The following is a 13184-nucleotide window of genomic DNA, read 5'->3' as shown; positions in this document are numbered from 1 at the left end:
TGAGTGATGGGGAGCCAGTGGAGTTAGGTGAGGATTGGGGTGATAGGGTCACAGAGCCTGGTGAGGGAGAGGACACGGGCTGCAGAGTTCCGGGTGATCTGTAGCCTGTGGCGGGAGCTGTTGGGGAGACCGACAAGCAGGGAGTTTGCATAGTCGAGCCTGGATATGATGAACGCATGGATGAGGGTCTTGGAGGCCTGCAGTGAGAGACAGTGGCAGAGCCGGGCAATGATGCAGAGTTGGGATCATGGCACGGATGTCAGGGATGAAGGATAGTTGAGGATTGAACAGGACATCGAAGTTCCATATTGGTCTGTGAGGTGTAGAGTGCATCCATGAAGGGAGATGCTGTCAGCACTGAGGTATGGAAGCCTGACAGGAGCCAAGCAGGAGGGCCTCGGTCTTGTTGACATTCAACTGGAGGATGTCTGCTCTCATCCAGGACTGGATGTTCAACAGGCAGTCTGTGAGTACAGCAGTGGTCGTGGGGCAAGGGTGGAGGCGGAGAGGTAGAGTTGGGTGTCATCCGCATACATGTGGAAGTTGACCCCATGTCTATGGATGATGTCACCAAGGGGCAGCAAGTAGATGTTGAAAAGGAGAGGACCAAGTACAGCGCCCTGAGGGATGCCACACATGACAGTGTGGGGGTTGGAGAAGAAGCCGTTAGTGGAAACAAAGTGGAAACAGTGGGAGAAGTAGGATTTGAACCAGGCAAGGGCAGGTCTGTGAAGGATAAGCTGAAAGGAGAGGCGGTGGAGGAGGATAGAATGGTCAACAGTGTCGAAGGCAGCAGAGGTCAAGGAGGAAAAGGAGGCAGAGAGAGCTGTGGGTAGCACAGAAACACAATTGGAAGGGTTCATAGAGGTAATGGTGGGAGATGAAAGAGCAAAGCTGGGATCCGATGACTCATCCCAGGGCTTTGGAAAGGAATGGGAGATTGGAGATGGGGCGATAGCTGGTGAGTAAGGCTTAGGATGGGTCCATGGAAGGTTTTTTGAGGATGGAGGTGATGACAGCTGTTTTAAGATGGGTGGAACAGTACCATTGGATGAAGAGAGGTTGATGATGATGGTTGATAGAGGGGCTAGGAGGAGGAGATGGGAGGTAAGGAGAGGGGTGGGGATGGGTTCCAGGGAGCATGGGTGGGCTTCATTTTTGAGATGATGGAGGTGAGTGAAGAGGGGGAGACAGGTTTGAAGGTGTGTAAGGCGGCAGCCAATTGCGTACAGCAGTGTTCCACAAACAATCTTGGATTGAGTGACCAATTTTTTAAAAAATAAATCATTACCCCTGGAAAAGTGATCCGACAATTGATTAACAAACAGGTTCCTACTTACTGCTAGGTAAACAGAGGCATGTGGAGTAAGGAAAGTTACCCAACGTTTCCCCTGCCGGGAATCGAACCCAAGTCTCTTGCTTGCGAGGCGAGTGCTCTAACCATTGAGTTACAAGACCTCACAGACTTCACAGTTGAGATTCTGAGGCATACAGTCAAATTCAGCAGGCAATAGGTGCAGGCATTGAGGGTTTCTCATCTCAAGAAACAGACTTCTAAAGATCCCAGTTGCCAAAATCTAATTGTATGTCTATATAAACCGACAGATTAAATTGTACTCCTGAGCCCAATTTTTATGGTTAAATAACACTGTTTTACATTGATAACTTGCCTTCTGACTCTGCACTCTAATGGCCTGAGCTGCCAAGAAGGGCAATCTTAGTGATTAAAGTAACCATTAACAAAACGGTTTTGTAATTAGCTTTGTTTTTATAATCCCTATGTGCACATGATCGATAGGACAATTTATTCATTAACCAACTATTTAATGAACCTGATTGAGAAAAAAGAGGCTCTCATCTGATACAACCTTCCTGAAGTCACAGAGCAATGAATTCATCACTGAAATAAATTTACAAATCATCATAATTCTTGCATTGGACATAGTGGCTTATCACATCTTCGAGACATCTCAAAGCGCTTCACAGAATATACTGTAAAGTGAATTGACTGTGTATTTTGTGGGCGAAACTTGGTAGTTACCTTACTCCACACGCCTAATAATAACCCCTCCAAAAAAAAAAAACAATAATTAAATTGGTCATTTTCAATCTACGACTGTTTGTGGGACATTGCTGTGCGCAATTGGCTGCCGCGTTCGCCCACAAATATACAGTCAATTCACTTTACAGTGTGTTCTGTGAAGCGCTTTGGGACGTCCTCCCGACGTGAAAAGCGCTATATCAAATGCAAGGATTATTATTATTATTATTAGCCAATTGGACGCAGCAATGTCCCACAGATAGTCAAGGATTGAGTGATCAAATTCATTTTTTAAGGAATTATTACTCCCTAAAAAGCAATCCGCCAATCAACTAACACCCGGATTATTACATACTGCTAGATGAACAGAGATGTATGGAGAAAGGAAACTTGCCCAATGTTTCACCCTGCCCTGGAATCGAACCCAGGTTCTCTCGCTTGCGAGGCAAGTCCTCTAACCACTAAGCTACAGGACTCCACCAAGCTAATCAAGGACAAATCATTTTGTCATATGATCATCAGACTGTTGGGAGTGCCATTTACATAGTAGCAAATAGGTTTTTGCATTTGAACAATAAAGAAGCATTTGCACAATATTTTCTTTATGCTGGTTCCCCACCCATGCAATCCAAATGGCTTCCAGCACTCATTTTAGTGGCTCCTGTTTGAGCTGTGATTGCAAATTCCCTTTCTACATGCAATGAACACTTTCTTCTTAGGGACAGTTACTGAATGGGGCAATTCCTCAATAAATATTCAATGTGTTTACTTGCAGGCGATCAAATTGCCTTCAGAATGAGCTGAAAGTTCAGGTAAACTTGTTGATCAAAAAGAAGGTAAGAGGATAGTCCCCTGAAACTGTCTAGATTGAGGGAACAAACTACACAACAACAACAATTTATATAGCACCCCTCAATCAGGGTAGCGTCCCAGAGAGTTTGACAGTGCCGGAGCACGACACCGAGCCGAAGGGAGGGGTAGGTGACCGTAGGTACGGTCGAATAGGAAGGTCTTCAGGTGCGACCTGAAGATGGGAAATTTAGGGGCAAGGCATAGGGATAGAGGAAGAGAGTTCCAGAGTTTTGGGGCATAGTCACTCAAAGCACAGCCACCAATGGTGAAACAGAGGGCACGAGGGACATGCAGAAGGCCAGAGCCAGTCGAGCGGAGGCAGCCGATTGTGGGTTGGGGGGTAAGCAGGTCAGAGGTAAGTGCCAGGGCATGAAGGGATTTGAAAACGAATGTGAGGATCTTCAAATCGATCTGTTCGGCGACAGGCAGCCAGTGGAGCTTGGCAAGAACTGGTGTATATTGGTGTGAGGTATGAGGTATAAGGAGTTTAATATGGGTGAGTATGCGGGCGGCGGAGTTTTGGATCAGCTGGATCTTGTGCATAGTGGAGCTGGGGAGACCGGCAAAGAGGGCATTTGAGAAGTTGATTTGGGAGGTGACGAACGCATGGATGAGTCTGGGATAAGGTACGGTCAGAGGCGGGCAATGTGGGGGAGGTGGAGGAAGGAGGTCCTGTTCAGGGACTGGATGTGGGGAAGGAAGAATAGCTGTGAGTCGAATCTGAAGCCTAGGTTGCGCGCTGGTTCGGTAAGTCTGAGGGATCGGCCAGGGAGGTTGAGGAGGTTAGAACCACAGGATAGAAGATGTTGATGGAAGCCAATGAGTACGGCTTCCATTTTGTTAACATTTAGTTGTAGGAAGTTTTTGCTCATCCATGCCCTGATGTCTGCCAGACAAGCGGAGAGAATATTGGGGGACCTGATGTTGCAGCTGGAGGAGTAGATTTGTGTGTCATCCACATACATGTGGAAGTTTACTCCATGTCTGCAGAGGACATCGCAAAGATGGAGGATATAGATGAGGAAGAGGAGGGGGCCAAGCATGGAGCCCTGGGGTACACCATAGGTAACCGGGCAGGGACAGGAGAAGAAACCGTTTAAAGAGATAAAGTGAAGGCGGTTTGTTAGGTAGGACTCGAACAAGGCTAGTGTGGTAGATGAGGGAGGGGAGGCGATGGAGACGATCGCATGGTCGACTGTGTCAAACTCGGTGGAGAGGTCCAAGAGGACAAAGAGGCAGAGGGAGCCCTGGTCACAGAGAAAGGTGACGTCTCCTGCTTATTGTTATTTGGTTAAAAAATAAGTCGGAGTGATATTCCATTGTGGTCTGGGTTTACTCTATTATTGCAGCATTTTAAAGCATGCAGAATTTGGCAAATTCTTACGTACAGCCTCAATTCTGAAGCCTGTAACTTCTTTTAACAAACTACAGAAAACCTATTTGAAAAGTTAAGACTGAATTCAACCATTTGCCAAATTCTGGACACTCTAAAATGCAACATAAAAGACTAAATCTAGACCCAGGTGGAAATTCTGTCCAAAGGTTTTTTCGATCACTTCATTCAACCAACAATCATTAAGCTTATATCTTTGAACAATATCCATACTAATATTGAGTACTTAGGTATTCCAAATGTGAAACTGATTGACAAAGTCTGCATGAGGTTCTGCTGGCAAATGCCATCCTTATGTCGGCTGCACTGCGGCAGTATTGTGGCAGATTTACTGCCAGATTTAGCACCATTGCCAAGCAATTTAAAAGAGTCACCCTCTGAGCCTGGTTACCATCGCTGCCTTGCAGACCTATGACTCACAGTCACAATCATTATTATCACTTTGACAGCACATTTTTCAAACAGTACTTGTTTTCCAGCCAAGATTCAACTCTTCCCGTTCCCAGTACTGTCATAAAGCAGTTCGCAAGAAGCACATGGCTGATCATTTGTAGAAATAATAGAAAAAAAGAAAGCCATATATTTTGTTGCTGGGAATCCAGAACAGAAGCTAAAACGCTAAAAATTGATTGCAGATCAATCAGCATCTGGAAGGGAAGGAAAGGCTTAACATTTGAAGCAGGACTTGATCAAAGGTCATACCCTGGTCGTTTATCTACCTTTCTCTTTCAGACACTGTTTGATCTTCTATGCATTTCTGGCATTAATTTTTTTGGGCTGGCTCTTTGTCTGTACAAGTCACTGCATTTTCTACAGAAAAAAAGTAGTGTTCTCAAGTACTTATTATGAAAATCGTTGCTCTATTCCCCTAGTTAACGAGCTTGCTGCTGTTTAAAATTATGCATTGTTTAAGATAACAGGATCAACAATTTTAATTTTCTATTTGTTTCATACATAATGTTGAACTGGAGGGCGGGAAGAGAGAGGGACTGGAGTTGACTCATTCGAGCAATTGTGCTAATGATAAAACCCACACAGCTTGAGTGTTTACAGTCATCAGCAGTGCGTCAAGTCTGAATTCCGTCTTCAAATGCACTGCCAGGCATCTGATATTCCTTTTGCATTTGTGTTATAAAAATCTTTTTTGTTGAAAAAATATTAAAGATTGGATTAATGACAGTACAAGTGAAAAGGTAATGGGGTATTTCATGATATAGTTTAGTGAGTATAATAATTCAATAATAATAATAACTATCGTTGCATTTGATGTAGCGCCTATGTAACCACAATGTCTCACAACTCTTCACAGGATTTTACTGGCAAATGTTGTGACTGTATATTTGTGCCAAAATGTGGCAGCCAATATATGTCACGCAATGTCCCACAAATAGCCACAAAATGAATGACACATTTTTATCTGGAAGATTGTTGGCAAAGACACCGAGAGAAATTCCCATGTCGTTTCAAATAGTGCCATGGATCTTCAACACCCACCTGAGTTTCCAGTTCCATATCAGATTCAGTGTGATAATTATCGAATTAAATCTATTCTGAAATGCCACAGATTTCACCTCGTGTCTCCTTTTAAATCCAGGTTATGCCTGAACCAGCATTTTGGAAACCTTAGCAAAAAAATTAATTGAAAATTGTTGGTCTCTCTTGGCAACCGAGTTTAAATCAAAACACAGGAAACACTTCACAGGAACGTGTCCTGTACAGAAATAAATTGGCGATTGAATATCCTTATGATCCAGGGGACACTTGGCACTGAGTTTCTCTGCAATATTTAATATGTTGAATGTTAAAAGCAGTACAACTATGAAACATCTTGTTTGTGGAATGTATTTAAATGTTATGTTCAAAGTGAGAATTATAAATAATGGAAATGAACGGTAAGCGTTTCACCGGGAACTCTTCAGGTGACTTGGGATTCTGCTTGTGTCAGGTACAGATTTGTGTAGAGAAAAAAGTTCCCAGTTCATTATTTATGAAACAATCATCTTGCTCAGCGCATTCGTTTTTGTCTTCATACAATAATAATAATCCTTGCATTTAATATCGCGCCTTATCATATCATTGAGACATCTCAAAGTGCTTCACAGAGTATACTGTAAAGTGAATTGCCTGTATATTTTGTGGGTGAAATACAGCAGCCAATTGTGCACAGCAGTGTCCCACAAACAGTCGTGGTTTGAGTGACCAAAATATACATATATATTTTTGGAGGGATTATTACTCCACCTGAAAAGCAATTCCCCAATCGATTAACAACCGGGTTCCTACTTACTGTTAGGTAAACAGAGGCATGTGGAGTAAGGAAACCTGCCTCATGTTTCACCCTACCCGGAAATCGAACCCAGGTCCTCTCACTTTAGAGGTGAGTGCTCTAACCATTAAGCTGCAGGACTCGACAGATACAAGAGTCTGAGAGCACAGTGCAGCACGGGGAGCAGAGAAAAATCACAAACTGGGTGGATGTGTTAGGATAGTCCAAAAGATTGCTAAAACGCTGGCTTGATTTGAAAGCACACTCCCCCCTTGAATATAAAACATTCACTTTTTCCCTTTAATATTCCCACTACCTTTATCCTTCCCACCCAGTCTCCTGAAGGAGTCTTATCTGTGGCCAGAGAAAGAAAACCACATAGGTTGAAAGAACACAGGTCGATAATTACTTTTAAAAGAAGTAGATAATTACTTGGGGAGGACACGTTTGCAGGACTATGGGGAGACAGCGGGGGAATGGGATTAATTTGGATAGCTCTTTTCAAAGAGCCGACACAGACACAATGGGCTGAATGGCCTCCTTCTGTTCTGTATAATTCTATGATTTTATGTAAGGCAGGCAATAGTTTTAAACCGCGGTTAAAATCCCCATCCAAAAAGCTGATTTTTTTTTGTGGTCACCCAGTTGTCTGAAACCTGTCACCGCGATTAGCTGGGTGTCTGACCCAAGCGGAACCCCATCACCGAGCTTAAGAGTATCCAAAGCATACTGAGAATTCCATGCATCCCACCTACAACAACAACAATAACAACAACAACAAAATGACATTTGTAAAGCGCCTTTCACATCGGGAAGCGTCCCAAGGCGCTGAACAGACAGAGTTACGGACCCAAGCTGGAAATTCCACATGGAATTCCTCCTACACATGGAAATTCCAGAGATAGCTTATTGAAATGTATTAAGCGCAGGTTGGCAAGACCAAGACTTGTGGGAGCCTAGAATGTGCGTTGGGGTAACTGCTGAATCTAACCAGCTAAAACCACATAGATATCGCTGTCTGGCAAGCTTTCCCGCTGCTTGTCCAGCTAGAACCACTCTTCCCATTAGGGCTTTGGCTTGCACGGTTAATAGGAGCTGAGTGGTACATATTGCTATGTAATTAAATATTACGGTGGGCACTGTACCTGCAGCAATCTTCACTAAATAGTAATTCTCCTTCACAGAATGAAACTAATCGTGCGCTATCTGAATAAGCTGGAGCAATGCTAGAACATTATTGACACAGGCACCTGAAGTAATTCACGATTGACTCAGCTGGCAGCACTAGGTGTCAGAAGTCTGTGGGCTCAAGCCCTACCTTGCCTCTCAAGTGTAAAATCAACATTGAGGGACTGCTCCTTTGCTCAGATGTTCTGTGTTTCTGATGCAACCTTAAACCGAGGTGTTATCTGCTTACTTTGATGAATGTTAAAAGACAATTTACAAAAAGAGGATGTTTCTTTTCTCGTTCCTCCCCAGATAAATTGGTCACTTTGCTATTTGAGGGATCCTACTGTCTGCAAAGCCTCATCTGTCCGAAAGGAAAAAGTTGCAACACTTGATCGAAATTACTCATGAAGCACTTTGGTGTTATAAGGTGCAATAATAATATTCCTTTCATCTACAGCGACATGCAGTACCTTTGCTTGAACTGAGCAGCTTCCAAGATTTGTGTGCATCTGGTTTACAAACATACCTCTGTGTAGATGTTGTCATTTCTTTCAAAGTCTCCTGTCCTCCTTGGAAGAATATGGACATGTACATGCTGGAAGCAAAAGGAGAAAAAATATCATTTGAGAGGTGCAACCCACATGCAATCAATCACAAAGCAAATACATAATAATAATAATAATCCTTGCATTTGATATAGCATGTTATATGTCCTTGAAACAGGATACACTAACTATGTTTACACTATCTGTGTTCAAAGACGTAATAGAAAAGGTGCACAACAATGTCCCACAAAACAGCCAGCAAAAACAATGTCAGATAAACACTTTTCACTGGTGCGAATGAAGAAGGAAATTTGTCTTACACCTTTGAGCAGCCACTTAAGGAGATGACATTTTCATGTTCAAAATATTTTTCGTGATAGTCCTCTTCAGCTAATGACATTTGAAAGAGCAGAAGAGATGGAAGGTGGAAAATAGATTTTACTGAAATGTTTTTATGAAAGTTTGTGAAAGTTGTAACAATCTTTTTTTAAAAAAATTCTTCCTCCCTTTGACTTTCTATCTGATATCCCAGCTTACTGACAAACATGGCAAACTTGATCAATTTTTTTTGAAAGGGAAAAAAATATCACTGAAACAGACCTTAAAGTAACTATGCAATCAAGAAGCAGCGATCTTATTTATGACCTTGTGTATAACTAAGTGAATTCCTACTTATTAATTCAGTTCAGGGACAAAGACATAATACAAAAAGTGCATAGAAATAAAATTGCACTTTTACTATACTCAACCATCCGAATAAACTGAGTCTTCACTTTTTACTGTGTCGCAGAGCAACAATGAGTCATGCATTTAGTTCATAAAGTCTGGGCAATGGGCAGAGGTGAACAGAACTGAATTAGTCGGATCTTGAAAGCAGAATTTGTTTTTTCAGTTAACCAGTTACTACTTCTAAATCTGCTGTGTCTTTGTAAGTTATTTTAGTTTTCTGCTCAGTTTTAGCTCACTCAGTGATACCCCCTTGCATCATGCACCCTCATTGTGCAATAGTGTGGGCAAAAGATGTCCTCTATCAAAGTTGTGCTCTGTCCAGTAGCCAGCAGGTGAATCAGAGAGGGACAGTGTGATCCCAACTTCATTCACTCCCATTTAACACATGCTCAGCGCATATCTTCCCACTGGAATACATTTCTGACGACAAAACTCACTGTTTCAAAAATAGGGGAAGTGAATTCAGAGCTAACCATGCCATAGTGTTCCAAATCACATTGTAATTTAATCACAGGCTATCATCATCTCTCCTGGACCATCGCATCTTCATAGAATCATACAGCACAGAAAGAGGCCATTCGGCCCATTGTGTCTGCGCCGACTCTGAAAAGAGCAATCCAACTCAATCCCACTGGCCCGCTTTGTCTCCATAGCCCTGCAATCCTGTCCTCCCCAAATACCCATCTACTTCTCTCCTAAAAGTTGTTATTGAATCAGCTTCCACTATCCTTTCAGGTAATGCATTGCAGATCCCAACAACAACAAGATACAACAACAAGATTACATTTGTATAGCACCTTTCACATTGGGAGGACATCCCAAGGCACTGGACAGAGTACAGCATTTGAGACCCAAGCTGGGGTCGGGGGAGAGAAGGGGCGGGAGAGGAAGGGGGGTGGCCGATGGCATGGTTGAAGAGGACGGTCTTGAGGTGGGACTTGAAGGAGGCTAAGGAGGGGGCGAGGCAGAGTAACTAGGGGATGGAATTCCAAGGTTGGGGGCAGAGTGGCTGAAGGCTCTCCTGCCAATGGTGGGGCGGGTGGGTGGGGGACATGGAGCAGGCCAGAGCCGGCTGAGCGGAGGGAACGGGCAGGTTGGTAGGGGGTTAGGAGGTTGCAGATGTAGGATGGGGCGAGGTCTTGGACGGCTTTGTAGGTGAGGACCAGGATCTTGAACTGGATACTCTGAAGGATAGGGAGCCAATGGAGTCAGGCAAGAGTGGGGGAGATGGGGTCACTGAGTTTGATGCGGGAGAGGACACGGGCTGCAGAGTTCTGGATTATCTGCAGCCAGCAGAGGGGGGAGGTTGATGCTGCCAGAGCCTGAGGTGCTGAGGCGCTGGCGCGAGTCAATCAGGAGGGCCTCAGTCTTGTTCACATTCAACTGTAGGAAATTTGCCCTCATCCAGGACTTGGTGTCCGACAGACAGTCTGTCAGGTCAGCAGTGGTCCTGGAGTTGAGGGTGGGGGCAGAAAGATAGAGTTGGGTGTCATCCGCATACACATGGAAGTTGACCCCATGTCTGCAGATGATGTCACCAAGGGGGAGCATATTAAAGAGGAGAGAGAGGGCCAAGGACAGAGCCCTGGGGAAGCCAGACATGACAGTGAAGGGCCTGGAGGAGAAACCGTTAGAGGCAACAAAGTGGAGACCGTGAGAGAGATAGGAATCAAACCAGGTAAGGTTCGTGCAGGTCCGTGAAGATTGAGTAAAGCGGAGAGGCGGTGTATGAGGATGGAGTGGTCGACAGTGTCGAAGGCGGCAGAGAGGTCGAGGAGGACAAGGAGGCAGAGGGAGCCCTGATCACAGATGTTCAGAATGTCATTAGTGACTTTGACCAGGGCTGTTTCCGTGCTGTGGGCAGCGCGGAAGCCGGATTGGAGGAGTTCAAAGAGGGAATGGCAAGAAACAACACCAACAAGATTCCATTTATAGAGCGCCTTTCACGTCGGGAGGACGTCCCAAGGCGCTGTACAGTTGGGTCAGGACCCGAGCAGGGGGGAAATGGTCAGGGTGAGGGGTGGGAAGGGAGGCAGCGAGGAGGGGGCAGAGAGTCAAGAGGGGAGCTGAAGGCACGGTCAAAGAGAAAGGTCTTGAGACCGGCCTTGAAGGAGGAAAGGGAGGAAGCGGCGAAGGCACTGGGGGATAGAGTTCCAAAGCCTAGGGGCTGAGAGGCTGAAGGCCCGGCCACCGATGGTCGGGCGGTTGGGGCGGAGATGTGGAGCAGACCGGAGCCAGAGGAACGGAAGGTACGGGCAGGTAAGTAGGGGGATAGTAGGTCAGAGAGGTAGGAGGGAGCAAGGCCGTGAATGGCCTTGTAAGTGAGGGTGAGGATCTTGAATTCGATCCTCTGGGGGATGGGGAGCCAGTGGAGGCGAGCGAGGGTGGGAGTGATGTCGTCGCGAAGCCTGGTGCGGGACAGTACACGAGCTGCAGAGTTCTGAATGACCTGCAGCTTGTGGAGGGAGGTGCCGGGAAGGCCGACGAAGAGAGAGTTCCCATAGTCCAGCCTTGAGGTGATAAAGGCGTGGACCAGAGTTTCAGCAGCGTGAGGGGTGAGGTAGTGCCGTAGTCTGGCGACATTCCGGAGGTGATGGAAGGCGGTGCCAGTTGTGGCGCGGATATGGGGGAGAAAGGACAGCTCAGGGTCGAACAGAACCCCGAGGTTCCTGACCGGCTTTGAGAGGTGGAGAGTGCAGCCTTGGATGCTGATGCTGTCAGCGCCTGAGGTGCGGAGGCGCTGACGTGAGCCAATCAGGAGGGCCTCAGTTTTACGCACGTTGAGCTGAAGAAAGTTGTCTCTCGTCCAGGACTCGATGTCGGACAGGCAGCTGTCAGGACATCGGTGGTCGTGGAGGTGAGGGTAGAGGAGGAAAGGTAGAGTTGGGTGTCATCCGCATACATGTGGAAGTTAACCCCATGTCTGCGGATGATGTCACCAAGGGGGAGCATATAGAGGGTGAAGAGGAGGGGACCGAGGACAGAGCCTTGAGGGACACCGCATGAGACAGTGCGGGGGCCGGAGGAAAAGCCGTTTGTGGAAACAAAATGAAGACGGTGGGAGAGGTACGCCTTAAACCACTCAAGGACAGTGCCTTGAAGGTTGAGGTGGGAGGACAAGCGGTGGAGGAGGATAGCGTGGTCGACCGTATCGAATGCTGCCGATAGGTCGAGAAGGACGAGGAGGCAGAGGGAGCCCTGGTCACAGATGGTCAGGATGTCATTGGTGACCTTGACCAGGGCAGTTTCTGTGCTGTGGGCAGCACGGAAACCCGACTGAAGGGGTTCGAATAATGAATGGGTGGAAAGGAAAGAGCGCAGCTGGGAGGCGACAATTCAGAGGAAAGAGCGCAGCTGGGAGGCGACAACTCAGAGGAAAGAGCGCAGCTGGAAGGCGACAACTCAGAGGAAAGAGCGCAGCTGGGAGGCGACATCTCAAGAGGAAAGAGCACAGCTGGGAAGCGACAACTCGAAAGAAAGGAGCGGAGCTGGAAGGTGACGACTCGTTCCAGAATCTTGGAGAGGAATGGGAGGTTAGAGATGGGGCGGTAGCTGGAGAGGAGGGATGGATCCAGGGAAGGTTTTTTCAAGATGGGGGTGATGACGGCTGTTTTTAAGAGGGTGGGAACTGAACTGGTGGATAAGGAGAGGTTGATGATTTCGGACAGGAGAGGGGCCAAAAGGTGGAGTTGGGAGATGAGGAGAGAGGTGGGGATAGGATCAAGGGAGCAGGTGGTGGGTTTGAGTTTGAGGACAGTCGTGGTGAGAGAGGAGGGAGAGATAGGGTTGAAGGAGTATAGGGGGGGATGGGTGGGGGGTGGGTCATGAGGGAGAGGTGATGTGGGGGCGGCGGTGGACAGGGCTGAGGTGGCTGAATGTATCCCCTCGATTTTAGTTTTGAGGAACTTCAGCATCTCCTCACAGTTTGGTCAGGGAGGGCCAGAGTTTGAGGAGAGCATGGGAAGGTGGATGGAGGAGACGGTTTGTGGTGGAAAAGGGAAGCCTGGGGTTGTCCTTTGCCTCTAAGATAACCTTGGAGTAGGAGGAGGATTTGACAGAGGCAAGAGCGCAGTGGTAGGTCTTGGTGTGGTGAAGCCAAATCTGCCGATGGACCGTTAGTTTGGATTTGGTCCAGGTGCGTTCGGCAGCTCGCACTTGTGCCTTGAGGAAACGCAGATGGCTGGTGTA

The 13184-nt window shown here is 46.4% G+C and overlaps 1 protein-coding gene across 7 annotated transcripts in view; it reads right to left on the bottom strand.

Annotated features, from left to right (window-relative positions):
• The window catches only part of fhit (fragile histidine triad diadenosine triphosphatase), a 539096-nt gene that overhangs the window by 116695 nt on the left and 409217 nt on the right, over positions 1-13184 (bottom strand). For all 7 annotated transcript variants that reach the window (XM_007895159.2, XM_007895160.2, XM_007895162.2 and 4 more), the window contains one exon: positions 8249-8317. In XM_007895159.2, coding sequence (XP_007893350.1) covers positions 8249-8317 — 69 coding nt within the window. The remainder of the gene's footprint in view (positions 1-8248; positions 8318-13184) is intronic.

Source organism: Callorhinchus milii, unplaced genomic scaffold (assembly GCF_018977255.1).
Source record: "Callorhinchus milii isolate IMCB2004 unplaced genomic scaffold, IMCB_Cmil_1.0 Scaffold12, whole genome shotgun sequence".
NCBI lineage: Eukaryota > Metazoa > Chordata > Chondrichthyes > Chimaeriformes > Callorhinchidae > Callorhinchus > Callorhinchus milii.
This window is presented reverse-complemented; position numbering and strand designations above follow the sequence as displayed.